The sequence below is a fragment of the Salvelinus fontinalis genome, chromosome 15, assembly GCF_029448725.1.
Source record: "Salvelinus fontinalis isolate EN_2023a chromosome 15, ASM2944872v1, whole genome shotgun sequence".
Lineage (NCBI taxonomy): Eukaryota > Metazoa > Chordata > Actinopteri > Salmoniformes > Salmonidae > Salvelinus > Salvelinus fontinalis.
Genome location: NC_074679.1, coordinates 27,852,559 through 27,880,221, shown reverse-complemented (window position 1 = coordinate 27,880,221; position 27,663 = coordinate 27,852,559). Strand labels below are relative to the sequence as shown.

Genomic DNA, 27,663 nt, shown 5'->3' with positions numbered 1-27,663 from the left:
TTAAACACAAGATTTTTTTATGACTCATTAAGGTAAACAGCAGTACACTGGGAATAGCTTAGCATAATACATAACTTCAGGTTTGGTCTCACCGACACTGATAGACAGACAAACAATTACCACCATAGAGAACACAGAGGCACAGTGATCTTGACCCTCCCTGGCCTCCTGTAGGCCCCGTGAAGTCCACTTAACTTTCCCTCATTATCTCCTTAAGAGGTGAAGAGAAGTCCACAATGGAGAGCACGGATGGTAAGCCTCGTTGGATAAGCAGGTGTTGATCTATGCAATTACAATGACACATTCACTGACCTCTCGCACCCGTCATCTTAGCCACAGACGGACCACCCAGGACCCCAGAGTGGTTCTCAGACATGATTACAGCTGGGATCACAGCCAGTGTGTTGACCCCTCACCTCTCCCTTGAGGTCAGAGGTCAGGGGTCGGCGAGAGGTGGTCATGTGACTCTCTCTGCCAGGCACAGCGGAGCTCTTTAGTAGGCTTGGTTCGGGAGGAGAGAGAGAGGGAGAGAGAAGGATGTTGGTGAGAGTAGATTCCTCTGGGAGTTCTGTATGAGGGGTGGCTGTTTCCAGTATGCAGTCAGTCAGTGCCATGACAGGCCTGAGCTATGAAGAGCGCAACTTTCTCTTTGCAGTAGCTTTAAAGTCTGTTCCTGTGTACAAGTGCAGCCACAGAATATACATTTGGCACAATCAAAACAAAATGTCTCTATGTTAAAGTTGAAAGCTTGGAAATCAAGGTTGATATTACCGGTAATATGACACAATCATGTTTGGTGGATTAGTATTTCAAAACAAGAGTCATATACGTTTCAAATTCTTTGTGTTGCAGAAATCAAGGGCAAAATGCAGGTAAATTTAGGTGAAAGGTGCAGTGAAAATGTGTTGTTTTACAGCACGTGTCAAACTCATTCTACGGAGGGCTGAGTGTCTGCGGGTGTTCATCCTCCCTTGACCTTAATTCATCAATCAAGTACACTGATTAGTAAGGAACTCCCCACAACTGGTTGTCTAGGTCTTAATTGAAAGGAAAAACCAAAAACCAGCAGACACTAAGCCCTCCATGAAATGAGTTTGACAGCCCTGTTTTACATGGTCAGTCATGGTAGTATCGCACCCCTGGAGCAAACTAGGGTTAAGTGCCATGCTCAAGGGCACATAAACAGATTATTCACCTTGTCAGCGCGAGTATTCGAACCAGCAACCTCTCGGATACTGGCCCTATGCTCTAACCCAGGGTTTCTTAAACTTTATCAGCTCGAGATCCAAATGAGAAATTGACCGTCCTCCTGTGACCCAAATCGTCCTCCAACAAACCAAATTAAGAAGAAATAGTGTTTGATTATATATATGTATTCTCATAACTCGCGACCCACCTCCCACAAACTCAGGGCCCACTTTGGGTCCCGACCCATAGTTTAAGAAACCCTGCTCTAACCGCTAGGCTACCTGTAGACCAACTGTGAATGGTGGTGGTCTTTCTTGGCCTCTAGGATGGACAAAGAAAAAGGTGCTACTGCAGATGAGAATGAAAGACTAACTCAGAGAATCTAGGTTGGCTGAATTCCGTTTCCATGGGGAGTTTTGTGAAATCATAGGCCGTGGTGATTGGACGGACCGATGGCTGGACAGCGACGCATTGGCCAGGGCCATTAGCTGAAGTGTCGTCCCAGTCTGGCCTGGCGGTAGTCCACTCTCAGCTGTACGAAGGCGTGCAGAAGGTTCCGGTCCAGGTTGGTGAGCTGCTCCCCGGAGCAGACCTGCTTGAGGTTGTCTGGGGCAACCACCAGGAGGTTACACAGGGCGTGGAGCGTGTCAAAGAGCTGCAGCACAAGAGGAACCTGGGGGACAGACAGTAAACCATTAGGAACCAGAGGATCCTGGGGGACAGACAGTAAATAATTAGGAACCAGAGGATCCTGGGGGACAGACAAACCATTAGCATTCTGCTAGGAGGAATAAACCCAACGTTTAACTAGGCCAAGAGGCATTTATTCAGTATCATTACTAGCTCTACATGATGTCAACTGTTGCTGCATGCGTAATGATGCTGACTCTGGTGTGACCTCTCACCCGGAAGTCCTTGGCACTTTTGCGGTAGTCGGCCACGTCGCAGATGGCCAGCATGCCTCCCATGGAGCTGTAGCTGTACTGCTGCAGGTGCTCGTGGATGAGGCGGTGGAAACGCACGCCCAGCTCCGTCAGCACTGTGTCCACGTTCTTACCGTCCATGGACTTCCGAACACGCTCTACCTGCCGACTCACATACACACAAACCTTGGAGCAGGCCTGGGGAGCACAGGGAGGAAGTAGGAGTCGGACTGCGTAGTTTTGGTGTCAAAGGTCAAGTGAATCAATGTGCAAAAAAAGAATGAGCAACTTCTACAACTATGAAGAATTCTCTGGTACTTGCGTAAAACAGATGCCTTTCAAGTTAAATACAGTTGTTTTTTTTTAAATACACTGATATTCGACAACATATTCTGAACTGCCAGGAGCAGCGTGTTTAACATGGTTTTGATTCTCGCTTTGCTTTTCATAAATGAGACCAGAGGTGGAGGTTGGGTGCAGTTCACTCCTTACTGCGGTGCACTGGATCATGACGTTGTTCTCATCTTCAGGCCTGAAGTCTGTCTTCTTCTGTTCCGTAGCCAGGATGTGCTTCATCTGTCCCACCATGCAGTTCAGTGTCCTGCAGAGGGAGGACAACACTATGACGACCACGCCTAACACACTAATAGGATACATTCACTCACTTCCTATGATGCTGTTGATAACATTTACAACACTTTGTGGTTTACTGACCTGTCTATGCCTGTGTCCAGTTTCACCTCCATCTGTTCAATCACCTCCTTCTTCTTGTGCAGGCACTCTGTCAGTTTGGGAGACGAGCTAGAGGAGACAGAAGGTCCATGAAAGGTCAAAGGCAATAAAAACATAACACAGGTGTGATTGACAGTTCAGGCCCCACGCTAACCTGATAAGAGGCATTAGGTGGTCGTTGAACTGCTTATCAAACAGATGGAAGATGGTGTTGGCTTGCTGGACCACATCCAGGAAGTACAGGTTGGCATTCTTGGCATCAGGCGAGGGGATGGCTGTAGAAAGAGAGAAACACACCACTTTCCTTTAAAAAAAGGCAAAAGAGAACAACAGAAGGATAGGAAGATGAATATACAACACAAATGAAAAGTATCTGCTCAAGGTTTCGCAGCCTTTACTGTGTTAGTGAGAGTTAGATGTACCGGAGAGGCCGATCTCCAGTGCGTAGTCGATGTGGTCCACACACAGGTGCTCCACCAGCAGCAGGAAGATGGAGAAGGCGTTCTTGGGCAGGTCCGAGGGATCTGAGAGCTGGTTCACAACACACAGAGACAGGACCTGATTTACTCTCAGAAATCTACAGGGATTTACTGCATGCAGTGTTATTGTCTCTCCTGTAGGTGGCAGCATAGCAGCCTTACCCTGTTGCACCTCTCGAAAGCGTGGCGCGTCTCCTGCAGCAGGTTGACCACCACCTCCTGGGAGAGGAAGGTCTCTCCGTGGGTGTCAATGCTGGGCCCCAGGGGCAGGTTGGTGCGCTGCCTGAACCGCTCCTTCAGCTCCTGGATACTGGGGGGGGGGGGGGGGGGGGTGGGGGTGAATTAATACACTTAAGGAAAAGGGAAGAGTCTGAACTCAAAGACAGGACCTTGCTATGATGAGGAGTGGAGAGATGAGGAACGTACTATTTAAATCCCTTTAACTATTTAATCAACTGAGATCTAACCCCAAGGATGAACAAGAAGTTTTGGGTAAAGGAAGAAGAGACTGAAGAGAGGGTCAGGGGGTACTGGGGTAGAGGTGGTCAGTCACTTCCTACCTGCCCCCACCCTGTGGGCGTTTCTGGTGGTTCTTGGAGTCGTAGTAGCGCTGCAGGATCATGGCGCTGCGCGTGCGGAGGTAATCCTTCTCCATTTCAATGTAGCTCTCCAGATAGGTGGAGAAGATGTTTTTAATGAGCTTGGACAGGAAGGTGTGTTTGTCTGAGCCCAGGTTGAACTCGGCCAGCTTGGAAGCCAAGGCCGTTGTCCTGGAGACACAGGGTTGCCGCGGTTTCAAAAAAGTCAGAATAGATGGTATGAGGTGCTTAGAGTGAGAGGTCAAAGGGTGAACAGCAGTATTACCTGGTATAAAGGTCATAGAGGTTTTTGAGGTATTGTTCTACATCAGAGTGGCGGGTTTCATCCAGTTTTTCTTTTACGTGGGCCTGGAACACAAAACTGCTTAGTCAGTCCATCAGAAAACTAAGACATTTTTAAACCTTGTGGCAGCTGAAGATTTGGTCAATAGGAGAGACTGTCCACTGTACCTGTAGTTTGTTCTCAAAGATGTTCTGGATGAGTTTGGCCATGACGGTCTCTGGGCTCTGGAAGATCTCTCCCACCTGCTTGTTGACCCGCTGGCAGAGGAGTGCAGTGTCTTCAAACACATCACTACGCATGTACGCCCCCTAAACACAGACAGTCAGACAGAATGAGAAAGAGAGAGAGCGAGAGAGAGGGTTAACCCCATAGAAAAATGAATTAGAATACTAGAATGGATAAAGTCTTATGCCAGTATAAAAGGTCAGCCATTTTGGTCAGGGAGTTAGTCAGCCAGTGTGCTGTGATAAGATGGTGGAAAACAATGAATTTGAAGATTATCTGCACAGTATGTTTATTAGCTGACTAACCAGCTAGTTTAAGTGGAATGATTCCATATATTTTCAATTTAACTGACAATATTCCATACAAATGCAGTCAATCCACAGCCATTAACTGGCTGAAATCAGTTGATGATAGGACTTAGACAAGTCAGAAATGCAACAAGTACTGATTTTGTATTATAACACTCACCGCTTTCCTGGGAAACAAACTTTGAGACATTTATGGTCTGTTTACATATAATTTTTTGGGCTATTTATACATAACATATCTAATTATATTACAATATTGTAGGGTAACAATAATTCTATAACACTAATTCTGATATATCCCACCTTAGTTGCATTTTTCTGCTTAAGTAAAAGCAGGAAATGCATCACTTCTTTACTAATGCCTCTACTGCCATTCATTCCAATTAGAATGGTTTGTATTTTAACAATGGCTACCATTTTCATCCCATTCTGGAACCTTGAGGGTTTATGACAGAGAGATCCTATTAAATTACTAGAGGGGCTTTGTTAAAGCCAGACCTCAGGACTAACCTGTGGTGAGACTACAGAAGCACTCAGGTACTCTATACTGAGTTGTTTTAAAGGGTTCATGTTCAACTGAACACTGCACACTCACCTCCTGGCACTGCTTGATATATACATCCACACAGTGTGCATAGCCCTGCAGGAAACATAGATATGTCACAATCACACCTGCATGACTTCCACAATCTAACATCACCAAAAAATTACAACAAACTGTATGCATGGTTGCATAGATGCTGAATGAGACACAAGAGCATATTTGTAAGTTACAACAACTCAAACAATAGCACACATCTTCCTTTAATATGGAGACATATCTCCAGTGTGTGTCCAGTGTTTGTGGGTCACCTTGAAGTGTAAGAGGACCGCAGCGACTTCCCGCATGCGCCCAATCTCGCCCCTACGCTGGGCCGCCGTGAACTCCTGGATCAGCTGGCGCTCCAGGTCATGGTATTTACCTAGACACACACTCAACAGATTTAGCTGCCTTTCTTAGCATGGCTGTGTTATCACTTGTTCATCAATCAGCAACAAAAGAGCATGTTGAATGCAAACACTCACTTGCAATCTTGGCCTTAACATCTGCAAACCTGTTAAGAGGACAAGGATAGAGGCATTCATCAGAGAGATATCGGACATTTAAAAATACTCAAACACAAAATTGTATAATGTGTAGTCCCTCTAATTTGAAGTGAGTTAAATATATTCTCTCCCTCAGAAATAACAGTTAATGCAACCTAACATTGACAAAAATACTTCAGATTTTTCTATGAGATGGGCTAGAGGCAGAGTAGCAGCACCTATACTGTTCACATTATACCACAGAGCTCGTGTATAGCTGCCTCCAGGACTACTCACCTGTCGAATGGCAGCTCCTGGGCTATGAGATGCAACTTCTGAATGATATCAGCAGCTTCCTTAATCTGGGAGAGGGAGAAATAGGGGGAGGGAGACAGAAGAACATAAGAAATGGACATCCAAACATCCAGAGAGCAGACCAGCAGTAGCAGCATCTCCACTTAGGGGATCATGTTAAACCAGCCCTCCTCCACCTCCTCTCTGTACACCACGGAGTTGATAACAAGCAGCCGCCGCTCACCTGGCTAACAGCATCCACATCAGCTCTGAGTTAGCAGCATATCCAACTCTGTATTGGCATGCCTCCTTTGAATGCGCTGTAATCCCACAGGAGCCTAAATCGCCTTCAATAATCTGTCCGGCCAGGGATATCTCTCTAAAAAGGGGCCCTGTCGAGAACCGCCCACTCCCCCCACCCGACATACACACGCTGGCTGAAAACCCCAGACCTAGGACAGGCCCGCCGTCCGCAACTTCCCGGTTCCTGCAGATGCCTGCCTCAGCTAACATTATTACTCCGCTCCCGTGAGGAGGATCCAGCCTTTCTGCTCGGCGAAGGTTTTCTAAGTATCTGTCCCCCAGCTAAGATTAGCTAAATCCCATGTAAGTAATGTAGCCGTCTCTCTGCAGTCAGGGTTTAGCAGCACTTGTCTCCACGCTGGCGGCCCAGCCCTCCCTTTCAGAAGGATTAGCAGAGCCTTCCCCCTTCAGCTATTCACTCGCAGCTTTCCTCTTTCCTCCTCGTCTGGAGGTATGCTCAGAAAAAGGGATCTGTCTGCAATTTCCACATCATGCCTCTCTGGAAGCATTCTCATCCTATGTCCAGCTCCCGTCTCTGAGATTGATTACTGTTTTCCCACTAAAAGGAATTAATTGAGAGAATCCCAAACTCTTCAAAACAGCTGTAATATTCTGATTATACACTATCAAATTTTTGAGGGTTGATAGTGAGGTTGCTCAGATTGTTTTGAACCCTATAGACGGGTTAGCGGACAACGTCACAAAAACAATGCGAGCGCTTCAATGGGGCAGAAGGCTGTGGTGTGTTGCTGTGATTCTGGATGGCCAGATAGCTAACAACAAGGACAAGAAACTGCCACGTTGAGAAACATAGGTGGCTCATTTCAACTCATTGTACACTATATATACACAAAAGTATGTGGACACCTTCAAATTTGTGGATTCGGCTATTTCAGCCACACCCGTTGCTGACAGGTGTATAAAATCAAGCACACAGTCATGCATTTTCCTTAGACAAACATCGGCAGAATGGCCCGTACTGAAGAGCTCAGTGACTTTCAACATGGCACAGTCATAGGATGCCACCTTTCCAACAACTCAGGTAGTCAAATTTCTACCCTGCTAGAGCTGCCCCGGTCAACTGTAACTGTTCTGTTATCGTGAAGTGGAAACGTCTAGGAGCAATGATGGCTCAGCCACGAGGCGGTAGGGCAAACAAGCTCACAGAACAGGACCGCCGAGTGCTGAAGCGCGTGGCATGTAAAAATCGTCTGTCCTCAGTTGCAACACTCACTCCCGAGTTCTAAACTGCATCTGGAAGCAAAGTCAGCACAAGAACTCTACGTAAGGAGCTTAATGAAATGGGTTTCCATGGCCGAGCAGCCGCACACAAGCCTAAGATGACTGTGTGCAATGCCAAGTGTCGGCTGGAGTGATGTAAAGCTTGTCGCCATTGGACTCTGTAGCAGTGGAAACGTGTTCTCTGGAGTGATGAATCCCGCTTCACCATCTGGCAGTCCGACGGACTAATCTGGATTTGGCGGATGCCATGAGAACGCAACCTGCCCCAATGCATAGTGCCAACTGTAAGGTTTGGTGGAGGAGGAATAATGGTCTGGGGCTATTTTTCATGGTTCGGGCTAGGCCCCTTAGTTCCAATGAAGGGAAATCGTAACGCTAAAGCATACAATGACATTCTAGACGATTCTGTGCTTCCAACTTTGTGGCAACAGTTTGGGGAAGGCCCTTTCCTGTTTCAGCATGACAATTACCCCGTGCACAAAGCGAGGTCCATACAGAAATGGTTTGTGGAGATCGGTGTGGAAGAAATTGACTGGCCTGTTGAGCCCTAACCACAACCCCATCGAACACCTTTGGGATGAATTGGAACGCTGACTGCGAGCCAGGCCTAATCTCCCAACATCAGTGCCCAACCTCACTAATGCTCTTGTGGCTGAATGGAAGCAAGTCCCCGCAGTAATGTTCCCACATCTAGTGGAAAGCCTTCCCAGAAGAGTGGAGGCTGTTATAGCAGCAAAGGTGGGACCAACTCCATATTAATTCCCATGATTTTGGAATGAGATGTTCGATGAGCAGGTGTCCACATACTTTTGGTCATGTAGTGTATCGTGTTACTGATACTGTCTCTTTTTTGGGGGTGTTTGACTGTTGTCACGTCTATGCTAATATGGCTAACATTTGTTAGCTAGCTAAACAACAACCGGAGAAATGTCTTTGAGAGACAACAAATGCTAATTGTGCAAATCAATTTGTTTTCAATAAACATTGGAGATGAAATATAGTTTACATGTTGTCAACAATCTAAGTCAACCCCGTCTGTTTTGCCCCATAGTTGCACATGCATCGGTTGTTGCTAAACAACCAACCCATCATTAGGAAACATAGATTAATTAGGCCCAGTCTACCTTGCACCTTAAGGCAATTATGCCAGACATGAGCATGTTGACATCCATACCAGTCAATCCGCTAGCTATTGTCAAGAAGTAAATGCGAGTATATTAATCCAAATTAGCTAAGAGTTTCAATTAAAGGGATCAATTCCACAAATTAAAATGGGTGGTTACTTCATAATCCTGTTCATTAACTAATTTCAGTTCTTAATATCTTTCACTACTGTAGTGTTTTTTTTGTTTTCAATGGTCAAACTCAATGTTTTTTGAAAAGATAAAAAGGTTCATCTCTTTAAGACTACATGTGGGTGGATGGTAGTGCGTGTATCCTGACTTTTTCTGGGTTGTTGAAGACATCACTGCGCAGCTCCCCATCCAGGAACTCATTAAAGTAGGTCATGAGACGCTGGGCCTCCACAGCCCTCTGCCTGGGCGTGTTCACGCCTTCCAGCTGGTCACCAAGGTGACACACCTTGGTGGCCACATAGCTGATGTGCTCGTCCAACTCCTGGAAGTGCTGGAAGGCTACCTGTATAGAGACAAAGAGTTGTGCAAAAAGAAGTCACATGTTTAGTGACATGATTGATCAATGTGGATAAAACACACTCCTGTCTACAGGAGAAACTCCTGGGGATTTGGGGTTGTGGTGGGTGGTTAAGGGTCCGATGGGCCGTGAAGCTGACCTGGTTGCTCCTCTGTAAGTCCTGAACTTTGTGGGCAAACTCCTTGGCTTCTCTGTGACACTGGTGCTCCAGCTTCTCCACCCGCCGCTGGATCTTCTCATCCAGATGCTTCAGCTCCTCTATATGGTTCTCAAACTCCTCCAGCAGCCTGGAAGGGAAGCAGGACAAGGGCTTTAACACACTGCAGGCATACCTCACATTGGTCTAGAGTAAACACTCTATAGCCATAAGTCCACTTACAGTACAAGCTGGCCTTCAACAGTCTTCATTGATCTATAGTCATGAGTTTTACAGCAAACAAAGGGTAGGGAGAAAATGCCTTACTATATTACTAGCATGAGTGATTGAGTAATACGGGGTTAGATTTGTCCTACTAACCTTACACTCTCTCTGTTAATATTTATAAATAGCATTGGGGGCTTAATTCTTGGGTCCCCAGATTTCAGAATCTCTACAAACTGGAAGCTTCGTCAGCTGCATTTAAAGTGAGGACTGTGGAGCAAATGTTGTAAGTCAGCACCATATTTAACAGAGTAGGAAACATCCCAAAATGATGAGTATATAATCTTTTGGCTAATTCCTTAGGCAGTGGCTACAGCTTAGGCACATCGCCCATCCCTTCCCAACGCACATACATTCCCTCTGTCAGTTACTGTATGACTCAGAACTTGGTGGCCTCCCATAATGCTCTGCCTCAGAGTTATCTTCAATGGAGGTTTAAATAAAGCTTGCTGTATGGTTGAGATTAGAGCCATGATTACAGTGAGTCTCAATAAAGCCATGTCTATAGTACAAGACTACCTTTTGGGGTCGAATGCCTCTGCTCCTCCTTTGGACCCTCCTCCGGGGGTTCTCCAGGCCAACCTCTCTATGTACTCGTCTGCATCAAAGGGCTCCTGTGAATCATATCATATCACAAACACAGTAAATCAGTGTAAATGGTGTGTATCTTACATGACATGAGCAATACTGGACCTAGCTGAGGAACGCTCAACTCTGTTCTCTTATATCGAGGTGGGGTTGAGTTTTTATAACTGGGTCGCAAGATTTGAGTCACCATCATTCAATTCCTGTAAAAATGTAAATTCTGAAGACACTTACCTGTACCTATGTTTGTTCTGTACAACTGCTGGAATTCTAAGTAAACTGAAATCACTTCAAAAAGTAGGCTACCTGCCAGTTCGATTCACCATAATAATTCCTTAATAATTTTGCCTACTATAATTAATATAAGTTTCTGCTTACATTTGGAAGGCCATATTATAATTTCAGACATTTGGTAGGCCATTTGTTTGTCACCTATAGTTTGATACATGCAGCTTTTCTTCTTTCATAACTTGTTCCCCCAGAAGACCAAATAAAGTAGTGATCACCAGAATAATGTCTTACATCGATGGAATGAATGCATTTGTAATCTAGTTAACGCTGGTAAAATTGTCTGTTTTGTTTAGTGACCGGGGAGAAAACAGTGGAAAGATTGGTCCTGTGCAAAATGTCCAAATGTCATCAGCTTGACCAGTTAAGGAAATGAAAAGCTGAGAAAAATACCAAAACCCGTTTCTGATAAGACTTCAGTTTGGGTGCATATTTGATGTGGTTGAAATATTGTCTGATGGCATAACAGTGTCAAAGATAACACATTACACACGCATTTGCATTTTCTCAACAGATGCTGAAAGAAAAACATAATATTTATCCACTGCTGTTCCCGAGACAAAATTAACATTTGTTGTATAATTACACTGCAAGAAATGAATAATTATCCAGGAGTTAATATTATTACGCTATATGTGAGAGGTTACACTCAGAGGCCGACACTCAGTGTCCATATTTCAGTGACTAACCCATATAAACGTAAATTAAGAATATTATGTTTATTCATGTTTACAGGGATACCCATGAGCAGGATATCAAAGGTGCATGTAAACAGCATTTCCCGAATAAGACCTTAAACGGGATATGAGCTACTATCCGTAATAATATGCGCATGTAAACGTAGTCACTGCTAATAGCTAACACTGGGCTAGCCCATTCAGACGGTAGTACATTGGGCCAACACTGGGCGTGACAAGCTAGCCAATGCAAATGTACACCAGTATACAATAACAAAAAACATAGAAGCAAAGATTAACATTCACTGCTGGAAAGGCTCTGTTGGTCAACATATGTAGGTAACGTTAGCTACATGTTTGACAATATCACATCAACATATCCCTGGATAAACACAGCACTGTCAACTGTATAGCGAGTGGTAGCTAGCTAGATGATGGCAGCTTCCTTTCAAAAACGCGATTCACACTCATTATAGTTATCTGGCTAGCTAGCTATAGCTAACGTTAGCCAGCTAACTATAGCCTAATCGGTTAAACAATAGGCTGGCTAGCTTGCTAGCTCGGACTTCTCTTCATATGGATGTATAGCTAGCACTGACTTCTCCATTCTCCACCTAGCTAACATTAGCTAGCTACCTAGAACTAGCAGACAGCTATCCCAACAATACTAGAACATACAGTTCAATTTACCTCGAATAGTTGGGCAGTCGTTGACATGTTTTACTTCGATTTGCAATGTAGAAATTGCAATTCAGGCAAACTAACAGTCGGGTATGACAGACAACTGATTGATCAGCTGGATTTATGTTTTGCCCTTTATTGACAACAGTTACACAGCTCTACTTCCTGTATCCAAAGCAATACAAATCCTGAGCTGAAGAAAAAAAAAAGTTTGGGACTGATCGTTGCCAAAATACACTGCGTAAAACGCACGCACCAAATGATTCTTGATTGGTCCAGGCAGTCACATTATTATAAAAATAGGAAGTACAGTTTGCAATGAAAATAGAACGCAACAGAATGTTAATTTGATAGAACATCAGCCGTGTAAGTTTAAAATGAAACAAAATTGCATTATTTTTTCCTTTGTTTATTTTAGGATTTTACTCATAGATGTATCACTGAAGAGTCCTGGTTACCATAATTATTCATAACCTCAATCACAGTCAATAACAGTCATTACTGGCCAAAATGAGTGTGAGGGCATTGTGGATTATACAGTAACGTTATATACGAGAGGGGGAATCTGTAGTGCGTTTTTCCACATTTGTAATGCTTTTTTTTCTTATTTTCCCTGATTGTACTGTGCATGTACTCATTTTAATTATTCTACTTTCAACACTGTCAGCAGGCTATGTCATCTTTGTGATTGTGCAGTATTTTGTCTTCTTCTCTAACACATGCGATACCCAACAGTGGAGCAGCGTGCTAAGTGTCTGGCCGGCTCCCTGTGTGTGTCTGTCCCAGAGGATGTTCATGTGCTCCAGCTCCTACTCACAGCTCCTATTACTCACAAACCCTGACAAACTGTACATGGCTCCATGAGATAACCGTCTCCACCAGCAGCGCTCGCCAGCTATGAAGCTGCATGTGGAGGGTTCCAGTGGAGGGGTCCTCTGGCCAGTGTTGGCCATTTGCCCCTGGTGGATGGGCCCTTCCTCCTCTGGCCAGGCTGTTCTCTGTCTCACAGGACCTCACACTGTTGTCGGGCCTGCGGGCTTTCCTCTGTGGGTCTGGGAGTAGGCCTGACAGTGAAGGGCTGGCCTCTCGCCTGGCCATGATACCCTCTATCTTCCTGCAGGTCTGCCCCTTTGGGACCCCCCTGGACATCCCTCAGCCAGGGGCCTCATCGGCATCAGCAATGCCCTCTCCTGCAAGGATCCAGAAACACCAAGCCTAGAAAACGGCTGCAGCATGGTGGGGATGTGGTGAATGTAGCTCTATCGGAGATGGTACGCTCCATGCAGTATGGAAACTGCACAGTGTCTACGGCACAGTGAATTGCAAGGTGCGCACAGTAATATTGTTTATGTCTATGGTACAGTAAATGTAATGCTAAAGCTTCTTGTTGCCTTCTGCTGTCTCCTAATTATCTCAAACACATTTGTTATTTTTCCCTTTGTGTAATCTGTGTGACGTGGAAGGGGTCCTTCCCAATGTGACGGTCACTCTCTCCCTGCGACCCAATGGCTCACCACTGCTCGATGTCCTGGTCCATTCTTGTGTGTCTTCACTGGATGCTTCTGGCCCCTACAAGTTCCCCTTCTCCCATTGAGTCTTTCAGGTCCACAGCTTCTAAACATAGCTAAACACTCCTTCATACATCAACAAATGTCATACATTGCTGTGTTCATCTCATGTTAAATGAAATGCTATCTTTTCTCAGGTCCCCGTGCCACCCATCCTCTCTATCAGCTGAAGGAGTATGACAACCAGCTGCATTTGACTGTGAGTCTCAAACTTCACGAGAGTGTGAGGAACAGCTTTGAGTACTGTGAGGCACATCTGCCGTTCTTTAACAGGTAACCTATGGACATATCAAATCAAATTGTATTTGTCACATGCACCAAATACAACAGGTGTAGTAGACCTTATCGTGAAATGCTTACTTACAAGCCCTTAACCAACAATGCAGTTCAATAAATAGAGTTAAGAAAATATTTACTAAATAAAGTAAAGTAAAAAGAAAAGAAAGTAACACAATAAAATAACAATAACGAGGCTATATACAGGGGGTACCGTTACCGAGTAAATGTGCGGGGGTACAGGTTAGTCGAGGTCATTTGTACATAGGTAGGTAGGGGTAAAGTGACTATGCATAGATAATAAACAGCGAGTAGCAGCAGTGTAAAAACAAAGGGGGGGATCGTCAATGTAAATAGTTCAGGTGGCCATTTGATGAATTGTTCAGCAGTCTTATGGCTTGGGGAAGAAGCTGTTAATGAGCCTTTTGAACCTAGACTTGGCTCTCCGGTAGCGCTTCCTCTAAATACAATACATAACATCTCACATTGATGACGGGCTTCCTGATGTCAACATAGTAGCTTATTACACATAATCATCACTTTTTGTCGCTTGAAATAGTGTTTCAGCAATTCTTTTAAGAAACACATCTTGACTTGAAGTTAAACCTCTGACCTATGTGTCCCTGTATGGACCAGATGAGTAGTGTGGATGTAAAGGTGAGCTCAGGACAGCTGGAGGTGTTCAAGGAGAACCTGCTGGTCTGGTTCCTCTGTATGTCTCATTGGTCTGGCGACAACATTTACACTTTGCAATGACCCAGTTTAAGCCATATTACATGTTAAAATAGCCTTTGTTTATGGAAAAACAACATGCCTATTCTGCCCTGCCACTCTTTAGGCCAGAAGTTCCCCAAGTCCAGTGAGGTGTCACTAGACAGCACTGAGTTTCTTAGGGCAGCTCCCAGGACCTACAGATCCTCTCTGCACAGACCTTACAGTCTACATCAAAGTAAGTCAGAATCTTTCTAGACAATGGAGATGCATCTAAAACCAAACAAACCAGAAACTTTTGATTTATGTTTTTCAGTTGTACTTTTGAGTGCCAGACTTGACTCTGTCTCAATGATGTGTAGCCCAGCATTCAGTGCTGGTCTATTCCTCTGCAAAACCTTGCATAGTCACATATTTGGGTTCTAATGATGGTTTCATTATTATGTATGAAAATAGGTGTATTAGTGTGAATTCTGAATGCACACTCTGTCTCTCTCCTCTCTGCAGCAACTGGACAACAGGATTCTGGTGACCAGGTTTGAGTCTGTGAAACGGACAGCATCCAACGTTATGAACCCAATGGTCAAAGTACTGTAACTGAATGGTTTGTTTCTGCTGTTGTTCTTACAGTCTTGGTCTCATCTAAGATGCAAAATGCTGTTTCTCATCTGTTCTGAACACAGACCAATCCCTGTTCTGTGAAAGAATGTGCCTTATTAAATAGAGATAATGGTTATTTAACTGAATTCTAGTAAAGAGTAGTAATACTGAATAGAGATATTGAAATTATAAAAATGGTATTGATGCTGCCATTTTTGGAACTTGTTTGGCCACCCCACTCCACATCTCTTTAGAGAGTGTTGCCACCCTTAGCTTTGACAGTCCCACTTCAGTCCCACCCCTCCATCAGCCGGATAATTAGCAGCTGGGGCCTTGTTGTCAGCTGGAGCTGAGGGCCTGTGGGAGACGGGGCTTGGGCTGTGAAAGGGTAAGCTGATCTGGGCAGAGTCTGTGCCACAAAGGGCCCCTCTGGAGAACTGGCAGGACTCACTGGTCCCTCCCTGTGACTGCCCTGCCTGTCAGCCAGTGGTCTCTTCAAATACCCAGCCTCTCCACTGAACCGCCCTCTAAAAAGTTGAGGCCCCAGCTGGCCAGATGACTGGCTAATTGGAGAAACTGGGTGTGGTGGCATTAAATTTTACATGCCAAAAATTGGTTTAGCGTAGGGGCCCGGATTCAGGTCCTAATTGCAATTTGATTAGAGTAGAGCTCATCCATGCATGACCATGATAAAAAAAACTGTAAATTAAAAGAAAATGCATAGGCAGGTCTACAAAATGTAACAAAAAAGTGAACAAAGCTGTTTCCCAAGACATACTATATGTAGACCCTGTTTTTAGTAAGGAAGGTACACTGAACAAAAATATAAATGCAAATTAATTTGGCCCTAATCTATGGATTACACAAGACTGTGCCTGTGAGGGCCCACCTGGGAGGGTCCACCCACTGGGGAGCCAGGCCCAGCCTATAAGAATACGTTTTACCCCACAAAAGTTCATCAGTTTCATCAGCTGTCCAGGTGGCACCACATTGGTTTGCTCTGTTGTAGGAAAATGCTTAATTTGGACCATTTGCTTTTTTAAAGCTGTGGATTGTTTCAAATCATAAAAATCATCATCAGTAGGCATATATGCCTATTTGGGTAGCCCACAATTTGTGCAGTGCAGGTAGCAATAGGCCGCGCTGATTATTGAGATGTGGCTGTCAGTGAAAGCAATGCATCTCAAATATGTGTGAAGATAATGTGTCTTGAGGAAAATTTGAAATGTTGAGACAAGAAGGGGAGGAGTGTGTGACAAAGACATTTGGCACATCTCTCTCCAGAATGTGCTCAGCTCTCCAGAATATGGTGAGCTGTCTCCTGTTAATTGTTTGCACTTTTATTGTTTATTTTTATAAATTCACCAGTAGTACATTTACAGTTAACCCCATCATTTGGTTACATACATTTCTGTTAATGCATGGATTAATTAGGCCTACAGTCATTTACTGCTCTTATTCTCGCAGTGGAAACGTTGTTTGCAGAGTTCACAACCTGATCCACGTGTGAGAAACAAGTTTTGGTTGTCATACCATCATTTCTGAGTGTTGTACATTTTTTCATTGTGTTTTGTTTGGAGTGCTCCATGTGAGCAACGAGCATGTGTCTGATTTCGCTGTCTTCTTAATGTTGATGGAGCGAGGGCGCCTGAGCACGCAGAGAAGTACTACTGGCCTGCTGTGGACAAATGTAGGAAAGTGCCCATTTGGGGATGTCCGATTTCTGATTGTCTTAATTCACCACGACTAGGGCTGTTGCGTGACCAGTCATGACTGCAGTAAAATTCTACGTGACCATTGAGTCATGGTAATCTCCTCTTATGCACTCTGGACATGTGTTAGTAGAACCCAACTCACTAATAATCAAAAGGTAGCTAATGGCCTGGTACTCAGGGCTCTATTGTCCATCTAACCACGCTGACATCAATGCAAATGTAATTGAAAATCACATCAAACACTTATCAAAACAGTATCATGCTTTTAAAACTCACCTCACTGTGATTGATCAATTTGAAACTGAGTGGAAAACATGGTCAATGTGGATGTTGTTTCAAAGCCTAACACAACGAAATGGACATCACTTTCTAAGGTGATGATCAATTTAAACACTCATACATATAAGGGGTTATGTGTATTCAGACCCCTTGACTTTTTTCCACATTTTGTTACATTACAGCCTTATTATAAAATGGATTTAAAAAAAATAAAAATACTCAGCAATCTACACACAATACCCCACAATGACAAAGTGAAAACAGGTTTTTTGAATTTTCTGCAAATGTATAAAAATATCAAACAGAAATACCTTATTTACATAAGTATTCAGACCCTTTCTTTGAGACACGAGATTGAGCTCAGGTGCACCCTGTTTCCATTGATTATTCTTGAGATGTTTCTACAACCTGATTGGAGTCCACCTGTGGTAAATTCAATTGATTGGACATAATTTGGAAAGGCACACACCTGTCTATATACAGTAAGTTCCCATAGTTGACAGTGCATGCCAGAGCAAAAACCAAGCCATGAGGTCAAAGGAATTGTCCGTAGAGCACCGAGACAGGATTGTTTCGAGGCACAGATCTGGGGAAGGGTACCAAAAAATGTCTGCATCATTGAAGGTCGCCAAGAACACAGTGGCCTCCATAATTCTTCAATGGAAGAAGTTTGGAACCACCAAGACTCCTCCTAGAGCTGGCCGCCCAGCCAAACTGAGCAATTGGGGGAGAAGGGCCTTGGTCAGTGAGGTGACCAAGAACCCGATAGTCACTCTGACAGAGCTCTAGAGTTCCTCTGTGGAGATGGGAGAAGGACAACCATCTCTGCAGCACTCCACCAATCAGGCCTTTATGGTAGAGTGACCAGATGGAAGCCACTCTTCAGTAAAAGTTTTTTTTGGCAAACTTTTTTGGTTTGCCAAAAGACACTCAAAAGACACCTAAACAAGATTCTCTTGTCTGATGAAGCCAAAATTGAACTCTTTGGCCTGAATTCCAAGCGTCACGTCTGGAGGAAACCTGGTACCATCCCTACGGTAAAGCATGGTGGTGGCAGCATCATGCTGTGGAGATGTTTTTCAGCGGCAGGGACTGGGAGACTAGTCAGGATCGAGGAAAAGATGAATGGAGCAAAGTACAGAGAGATCCTTGATGAGAACCTGCTCCATAACGCTCAGGACCTCAGACTGGGGCGAAGGTTCACCCTCCAACAGGACAATGACCCTAAGCACACAGCCAAGACAACACATGAGTGGCTTCGGGACAAGTCTCTGAATGTCCTTGAGTGGCCCAGCCAGAGCCCGGACTTAAAGCTGATCGAAAATCTCTGGAGAGACCTGAAAATAGCTGTGCAGCAACACTCCCCATCCAACCTGACAGAGCTTGAGAGGATCTGCAGAGAAGAATGGGAGAAACTCCCCAAATAAACGTGTGCTAAGCTTGTAGCATCATACCCAAGAAGACTCGAGACTGTAATCGCTGTCAAAGGTGCTTCAACAAAGTACTGAGTGAAGGGTCTGAATACTTATGTAAATGTGATATTTCAGTTTTTAGGTTTTTATAAATTAGCTAAAATTTCTAAAAAACTGTTTTTGCTTTGTCATTATGGGGTATTGTGTGTAAATTGATGAGGGAAATTTTGATTTAATGAATTTTAAAATAAGGATGTAACCTAACAAAATGTAGAAAATGTCAAGGGGTCTGAATACTTTCCGAAGGCAGTGTATGAGCCCAAGTCCAAAAAAAACTGAATTAAAATGATTTGTTATATTTTCATAATTAATATGCTGACACATTACCTTTAGCTACATAATATCTCACCACCATGGGTTTTCATCTCCTGGCTCTCCTTCATTCCTTTCTCCAGCACGCAGAGAGAGGGGCTGTCAACAGTTTAATGAAATATGTTTAATTGTGAAAACATGTTACTATCGATGCTCCCAAACAGATTTCACTCGATTTCCCAAATGAAGCACTGGGTAGCTTCAGGAAGTGGGTTGGAGAGCCCATGGCATAAAGAGTTTGGGCGGAATGTCACCTGTCGGGTGGTGAAATAACCGATGTAGCCTACCTGACATGAGTGAAACGAACCCGTGGGAAAGCGGCCTTCATTAGCTATTCGAGTGCATACAGATGACATGTGTTTTTTCTCTTGCCACTGTTCCTGCCTATTTGATAGTGGGCAATTCTAAATCAAAACTAATTTTACATGTTAGTAAAGACAATATTAAATTGATTGTCCTAATTTTCCCTAGAATTTCTAAGCAAACAGCTGGAGGCAGGGCTTTCTCCTATAGATCTCCATTTTTATGGAACGGTCTGCCTACCCATGTGAGAGACGCAGACTCGGTCTCAACCTTTAAGTCTTTACTGAAGACATATCTCTTCAGTAGGTCATATGATTGAGTGTAGTCAGGCCCAGGAGTGTGAAGGTGAACGGAAAGGCTCTGGAGCAACGAACCGCCCTTGCTGTCTCTGCCTGGCCGGTTCCCCTCTCTCCACTGGGATTCTCTGCCTCTAACCCTATTACAGGGGCTGAGTCACTGGCTTACTGGGGCTCTTTCATGCCATCCCTAGGAGGGGTGCGTCACTTGAGTGGGTTGAGTTACTGACGTGATCTTCCTGTCTGGGTTGGCGCCCCCCCTTGGTTTGTGCTGTGGTGGAGATCTTTATGGGCTATACTCGGCCTTGTCTCAGGATTGTAAGTTGGTGGTTGAAGATATCCCTCTAGTGGTGCGGGGGCTGTGCTTTGGCAAAGTGGGTGGGGTTATATCCTTCCTGTTTGGCCCTGTCCGGGGGTATCATCGGATGGGGCCACAGTGTCTCCTGACCCCTCCTGTCTCAGCCTCCAGTATTTATGCTGCAGTAGTTTATGTGTCGGGGGGCTAGGGTCAGTTGGTTATATCTGGAGTACTTCTCCTGTCTTATCCAGTGTCCTGTGTGAATTTAAGTATGCTCTCTCTAATTCTCTCCTTCTCTCTTTCTTTCTCTCTCTCGGAGGACCTGAGCCCTAGGACCATACGTCAGGACTACCGGGCATGATGACTCCTTGCTGTCCCCAGTCCACCTGACCTTGCTGCTATTCCAGTTTCAACTGTTCTGCCTGCGGTTATGGAACCCCTACCTGTCCCAGACCTGCTGTTTTCAACTCTTAATGATCGGCTATGAAAAGCCAACTGACATTTATTCCTGATTATTATTTGACCATGCTTGTCACTTATGAACATTTTGAACATCTTGGCCATGTTCTGTTATAATCTCCACCCGGCACAGCAAGAAGAGGACTGGCCACCCCTCATAGCCTGGTTCCTCTCCAGGTTTCTTCCTAGGTTTTGGCCTTTCTAGGGAGTTATTCCTAGCCACCGTGCTTCTACACCTGCATTGCTTGCTGTTTGGGGTTTTAGGCTGGGTTTCTGTACAGCACTTCGAGATATTAGCTGATGTACGAAGGGCTATATAAAATAAACTTGATTTGATTTGATTTGAGAACAGTCTGATGGGTGAAAATGTGCTAACATTTCTTTGCAACTTTCTCAAATCGTCAATAGCCTATAGTCACATCATACAGCCCATATAGGCCTATCTGTTGATTTCTAAGACATTCTATGGTTTGTATCATTCACAACTAACATTGCCAAATAACTCAATCTAGTTTATATGAGCTGTGCCTTGCCCAGCATGGTGTTGCTTGCTAAACTAGTTGGATAGTACACCTATGTGTTTGACATGGACAGGAGCAGGTCTGCAAGCCAAGGTTGAGAGAATGCTATGTTCCTTATTTGATATTGTTCCAGTTCAGTGCAGGGTACTGGGCGGAGGTCAGCTAGTAGTGACTATTTAACAATCTGACGGCCTGCAGATGGAAGCTGTTTTTCAGTCTTGGTGATCCCAGCTTTGATGCACCTGTGCTATCTCCGCCTTCTAGCGCCTGATAGCGGGGTGAACAGACTGTGGCTTGGGTGACTGAGGTCCTTGATGATCTTCTCCGCCTTCCTGTGACAATGGGTGCTGGTAGATGTCCTGGAGTGCAAGAAATGTGCCCTGGTGATGCGTTGGGCCGACAGCACCACCCTCTAGAGCCCTGCGGTTGTGGATGGTGTAGTTGCCGTACCAGGTGGTGACACAGCCCGACAGGATGACTCTCAGTGGTGCATCTGTAGAAGTTTGTGAGGATCTTAGGGGCCAAGCGCTGTTGCGCTTTCTTCACCACACAGTCTGTGTGGATAGACAATTTCAGGTTTTCAGTGATGTGCATGCCAAAAAACAGTCCCTCTGCTGTCTCCTGAAGTCCACGATCAGCTCCTTCGTTTTGTTGTGTTCACCACCTGGGTTCAGCCTGTCAGGGAGTTCAGGACCCAGTTGCACAGGGCGGGATTCAGACTCAGGGCCTAAGCTTAGTGATAAGCTTGTAGGGTACTATGGTATTGAAGGCTGAGCTGTAGTTCATGAACAGGATTCTTACATAGGTATTCCTCTTGTCCAGAGGCAATGGCGATTGTAGTGGGTCTAGGGTGTCGGGTAAGGTGAAGGTGATATGATCCTTAACTAGCCTCTCAAAGCACTTCATGATGACAGAAGTGAGTGCTACGGGGTGATAGTCATTTAGTTCAGTTACCTTCGCTTTCTCGGGTACATGAACAATGGTGAACATCTTGAAGCAAGTGGGGACAACAGACTGGGATGGGAGAGATTGAATATGTCCGTAAACACTCTAGCCAGCTGGTCTGCACATGCTCTGAGGGAGCGGCTAGGGATACGGGCTGCTCCCCCAGCACTGGAACTGTGTTTTCCTTGAAGCGGATAAAGAAGGTGTTTAGCTTGTCCAGAGCAAGGAATCGGTGTCCGTGACTTCGCTGGTTTTCCCTTTATAACCCGTAATTGGTGGTTTTTGGTTTTTGGTTTGGATAAGTTCTAATCGTCACAGTGGGAACAACATCCTCTATTCACTTCCTCTTATTCTCAGTGGCAACCCGGAACCTATCCCAGTCCGCATGATCAAAGCGATCTTGAAGCATAGATTTCGATTGGTCAGACCAACATTGAACAATCCTTAACACGGGTACTTCCTGTTTAAGTTTCTGCCTATAGGAAGGGAGGAGCAGAATGGAGGCGTGATCTGATTTGCTAAAGGGAGGGCAAGGAAGGGCCTTGTAGCCATTATTTACCTTTATTTAACTAGGCAAGCCAGTTAAGAACAAATTCTTATTTTCAATGATGGCCTAGGAACAGTGGGTTAACTGCCTTTTTCAGGGGCAGAACGACAGATTTGTACCTTGTCAGCTCGGGGATTCAATCTTGCAACCTTTCGGTTACTAGTCCAACACCCTAACCACTAGGCTACCTGCCACCCCACCATCCCGGAAGGGGGAGTAGCAATGGTCAAGAATTCTTGATGAGCGAGTAGCGCAACTGATAAAACTTCTTTAGCGTTTTCCCCAGATTTGCTTTATTAAAGTCCCCATTTACAATAAATGCAGTCTCAGGATAGGCAGTTTCCAGTTTGCATGAAGTCCAGAGCCGTCGCGGTGTCGGCTTGAGGGGAAATATACGCGGCTGTGACGACGAACAAAGAACATTTTCTTGGGAGGTAATGTGGTCGACATTTGATAGTAAGGTATTCCAGATCGGGAAAACAAAAGGACTTGAGTTCCTGTACGTTACCACAATCACACCATGAGTAGTTAAATCATGAAACATATACCTCTGCTTTTTTCCTGGAGACTTATTTTATTCCTGTCCGCACGATGTACTGAGAACCCCGCTGGCTGTATGGACAGGGATAGTATATCCGAAGAAAGCCATCATTCCATGAAATGTACAGTCCCTGATGTCTCTCGAGAAGGAGATCTTCACCCTGAACTTGTCTACTTTATTGTCCAGGGACCGAACATTAGCGTGTAATATGCTCGGAAGCAGCGGATGGTATGCACGCCTCCTGAGTCGGTTTAAAAGCCCACTTTATATTCCTCTTCTCCGTCAGTGGAGTCTTAGAGCAGCCCATAGTGAAAGAAACGTTCTGAGCAAATAATGTAAGAAATAAATAGACAAAAAAATACTACAAAGTTGGCTAGGTGCTAGGAACAGGGCGACCATGTCTGTTGGTGCCATCTTGTTCATCTCACCACCAGTGGGTGCTGCAGCACCTCCAGCACCTGTACTTCCCACAGCTATGGTGAGATTCAAGACTTCACTCTCACACAGTCACACACAGTACCTGTGCATGTGCACGGTTTTGCTTCACGGGGAGCCACGGGACCAAAACAGTTGAAAAGTTGAGCCTTGAGCTTCTATACTCTTAGTTGTTGCGGAAATTGACCCACTATGCTGTTTACTTTCTTTGTCTAGGTCATATTGCTGAGTATATCTTTAATCTCCTTACGCTTCGAACACACAGACAGCGTCATTGCGCAGAATAGTACGCAGCATCATCTGGATATGTATGCAACAAAAAAATCAACATTCACCTTCTACAATTTCTGTCAAACCATTTACACATACAGTTTGACACAAACTTCGATAAATCTAATGTATGCACCACACCGAACGCACTGCAACTGTCTCTGCAACACAATGTTGCAAGGCGAACACAGCGTTTCATTGGAAATTAATGTAATTCTGGTGTACCAAAATGCAACGACAGTGTAGGGACGAAGCGCTACCCTCGCACTGTCAAGCCTTCTACGACATCCAGTGGTATGGATGGAGAACATGTTGTTGAGCTCTGTCTGTTTGACACACTAAACAAAAAACGTAATTTAGTTTTATAGATATGTCATTTTATTTCTGCATTCAATTATTTAATCAAATTTGTAGACTTCTTGATAGTACACTGTTCCAAAGATGTGTATGCGACTCCTCAGCAAATTAACTTCTATGAGTGTCGTAAAGTTGTTTTTCATGGGACAGTGAGCCCAATGGCCGGTATTTATATGCCCTCCAAAGAAAGGACGGTGGACCAAGATTCAAAGGTCAGATTAGGAAGGAAGAGGTGGTGTTTGCTCGGTTGCGCCTTGGACATTGTACATTGAACTCATCATTGCATCTGGTTGGCAAGCATGTGAATGGTTTGTGTATCGAGTGTATGGTTGATGAAACACTGGAGCATGTGATGATGTGATGTTGTAAGTACCGGTATGTGGAAGAGCGGGAAAGATTGATGTGTATAGTTATTGAGGTTGGATGAGGATTGGGGGGGGGTGATTGACTACACAGTACAGTAGGTGGCGGCATGCACCTCTAATGTTTGTTTGCGAACCGCCATATTACCATAGAAGAAGAAGAAGTACAAGAATATGTTTTTCGCACAGTGCATGCTACAGGTCGACCGATTATTATTTTTCAACGCCGATACCGATTATTGGATAACCAAAAAAGCCGATTCCGATTAATCGAATGATTTATATATATATATATTTGTAATAATGACAATTACAACAATACTGAATGAACAATGAACACTTTTATTTTAAGTTAATATTATACATAAATAAAATCAATTTAGTCTCAAATAAATAATGAAACATGTTCAATTTGGTTTAAATAATGCAAAAACACAGTGTTGGAGAAAAAAGTAAAAGTGCAATATGTGCCATGTATAAAAGCTAACGTTTAAATTCCTTGCTCAGAACATGAGAACATATGAAAGCTGGTAGTTCCTAATATATTCCCAGTTAAGAGGTTTTAGGTTGTAGTGCAGAAAGCAGAGCTTGTCTGTATGTTCCCCTGTCAGTCTGCTCCTCCGCTTATCATAAATGATCCCCACCTCACTGAACACTCTCTCGCTAGGGACTGAAGAAGATGGGGGACAGAGAAACTTCTTTGCCAGTGGAGCAAGTGATTGAAGTCTGTCCTCATTCTGCTTCCACCGCTCCAAAGGCAAACTGCTCTTTCTGTCAATGACAGGCTCTGTGAGGTAACGCTCCAACTCAATTTCAAAACTGCACTGGACTTCAGCCCTGCCCTCTTGGCTTCCAAGGATTCTAGCGTAGAGGCTTTCCACCAGACTGGGTGGCTGATCTATCTGGACTCTTTGCACCTGGATCTGAATCCTCCTCTACACTAGTCCTTTCTGCTGTGGCTCTGGGATTTGGCTTCCTTAGTAGGTCAGATTCCTCCTTCAGCCACTCTTTTGCTTTCTCTAGTGCTGTCCCTGAGGTGAAGGCATAGCTTTTGTAACGTGGATCCAGGACAGTTGCCAGCACCAGGCACTTTGTCTCCTCAGCCTTGGGGAACCGCCTTGTCAGACTGTCCAACATGGTCTTCCGTAAAGTTTTGATGCCTTGAGTAGAAGAATCCTCCTGCTGCAGCATCAGATTCAGCACCGACACACTGGGGATGATGCATGCTGCTGTAGAGTCGGAGTGGCTCATCTCCACCGTCACCTCCTCCATAGGTGCCAGAGTCTCAATTAGGTTAGAGACAATGTCCCACTGTGCTGCAGACAAACTGCTGATGTGTCCATATTCACCTGCATACACATTCAGTGCACGTCTATGTTCAAACATCCTCTGCAACATGTGTAGTGTTGAGTTCCAGCGAGTTTGAACTGCTTGGATGATGCTGTGTTTGGGAAGGCCAAGCTCTTCCTGAATGGTCCTCAGCCTCTGTTTGGCCAGTACAGAGTGGTCAAAGTGAGTTGCACAGCTCTTCAACATGGCATAATGTCTAGCACAGCTCTCTGACTGGATAGTCCATCATTGATTACAAGCTGTAGGGTGTGTGCACTGCAGCTGAAGTCTGGAAGCTCTGCCAGTCTCATAACTTCACCGTGTTTGCCTCACTGTCCCAGAGGACAGGCACTACACATTCTGTGTGGACTTCCCAGTATTTCAACATGGTTAAAAACATCTCTCTGTGTGTGATCCAGTCATAGTCTTGACATTCAGCACAACCTGCTTTCTTGTCCAGACATTGTCAATTAAATGTCCAGTAAGGCTCATCAGGGACTCTGTAGTGCCTGACCAGCAGTCAGTTGTGAATGCCATGTGTGGAGCATTCAATGGTGCCATCAGATTATTCACTTTCATCACAGCTCTTTCATGTGTTTTATCTAGCATTTCTGTGCGGTATCATTTTTCATATTTGATCCTGTACCGGGGTTCAGCAAGAGTAATCAGCTGCTGAAAACCAACGTTCGACACCACTGTGAATGACTGCTTGTCAGGGGCTATCATCTTAATAATTGCTTTATCCATCTTCTTAGGTTTGTCCTGCCATTTTGCTTGTTTATTAAAAAGTTGTACGATTGTAGCCTGCGATGTCTGTGACGTGTCTGTATCACTTTTTCCTTGCAAAGAATTTGCGTTTAGCTGTTTTCATCATTGCTTCCTTATGGGCTTTTGGATAGGTGTTCTTAAGGTGAATCCACAGGTTGCTGACCCCATGCTTACATCTTTATCACAAATAAGACACCTTGCTTTCCCTGGTGCCAATTCAATGTAATAGTCCCACGCTGGTGCTTTTCTCTGCCATCTGTAAAATGAATATAATCTTACACACACACACAGCACTCTGAAGTGACAAGGATACCGAAGAGTCTGCTTAGGAGACACATATTCTCAACTGTTTGGATAATAAAACTAGAGTTTAAGTTACCTGTGATGAATGTTGAAAACAAAAACTGTAATTTCTATATGCAGGAAATCCTATTTTAATAATGGACATGGTAAGAATTGACTACCAAAGTGTGAGTCATAATTCCCATGACACCTTACAGCAAAATCTGAAAAGCGGTTCCTTCGTTCATTTATTCCATAGGATATTTATAGATTCACTTCAAATAAGGTCTGTGTTTTGTGTAGGCTTGCACCACCTTGACAATTTGATAACTGTGTAGATATACATAGGACAAGGTAACTCTGATCAATAAAGGCTAAATATAAGCAAATATTTATTTTTGTAGAGTGGATTTATGAAAATATGTTGACAAACCTTACCTTATCCTAGTGAGATTTACACGGGTATCAAAACGTCGAGGTGGTTTAAGCCTGCACGAAACACAGACCTTATTTGAAGTAGGTCAAGACATTCCCTATGGAAGACATGAACGGTAAAATAACGAAGGAACCCCTTTCAAGTTCAGCCGCAAGTTATTGTAGGGATTATGACACGTCGACTATTTCTCTCTATACCATTTGTATTTCATATAACTTTGACCATTGGATGTTCTTTTAGGCATTTTAGTATTGGCAGCCTAATCTCGGGAGTTGATTGGCTTGAAGTCATAAACAGCGCTGTGCCTCAAGCATTGTTAAGAGCTGCTGGCAAACGCAGTAAAGTGCTGTTTGAATGAATGCTCTATCAAATATCAAATCATAGACTTAATTATAATATAATAAACAAACAGAAATATGAGCCTTTGGTCATTAAGATGATCAAATCCAGTGTAAAGGTTGTCAATGTCGTTCTCCTCCTCAGACGAGGAGGAGCATGGATCGGACCAAGATGCGGAGTAGGAGGTATTCATGATTTTAATGGCAAACCAACAAACACTACAAATTAACAAAACAACAAACGTGACTTACCTGCAACAGTCCTGTGTGGCCCAAACGCTAACACAGGAAACAAAC

The 27,663-nt window shown here is 44.3% G+C and overlaps 1 protein-coding gene and 2 pseudogenes across 1 annotated transcript; 1 reads left to right on the top strand and 2 right to left on the bottom strand.

Annotated features, from left to right (window-relative positions):
- LOC129811693 (exocyst complex component 5-like) lies at positions 1-12,166 on the bottom strand. The gene is made up of 18 exons (XM_055863210.1): positions 11,956-12,166; positions 10,235-10,329; positions 9,434-9,581; positions 9,085-9,279; positions 6,100-6,164; positions 5,803-5,831; positions 5,590-5,699; positions 5,333-5,377; positions 4,372-4,512; positions 4,187-4,269; positions 3,883-4,092; positions 3,485-3,632; positions 3,266-3,374; positions 2,998-3,118; positions 2,826-2,912; positions 2,604-2,712; positions 2,094-2,309; positions 1-1,861 (listed from the first exon to the last, which is right to left on the bottom strand). The coding sequence occupies exons 1-18, from the start codon at positions 11,980-11,982 to the stop codon at positions 1,673-1,675; spliced, it is 2,127 nt and encodes a 708-aa protein (XP_055719185.1). The 5' UTR covers positions 11,983-12,166; the 3' UTR covers positions 1-1,672.
- On the top strand, positions 11,981-26,344 carry LOC129812106 (AP-5 complex subunit mu-1-like; annotated as a pseudogene).
- LOC129812105 (zinc finger BED domain-containing protein 4-like) lies at positions 15,391-26,289 on the bottom strand (annotated as a pseudogene).
- Positions 26,345-27,663: the final 1,319 nt, after the last annotated feature.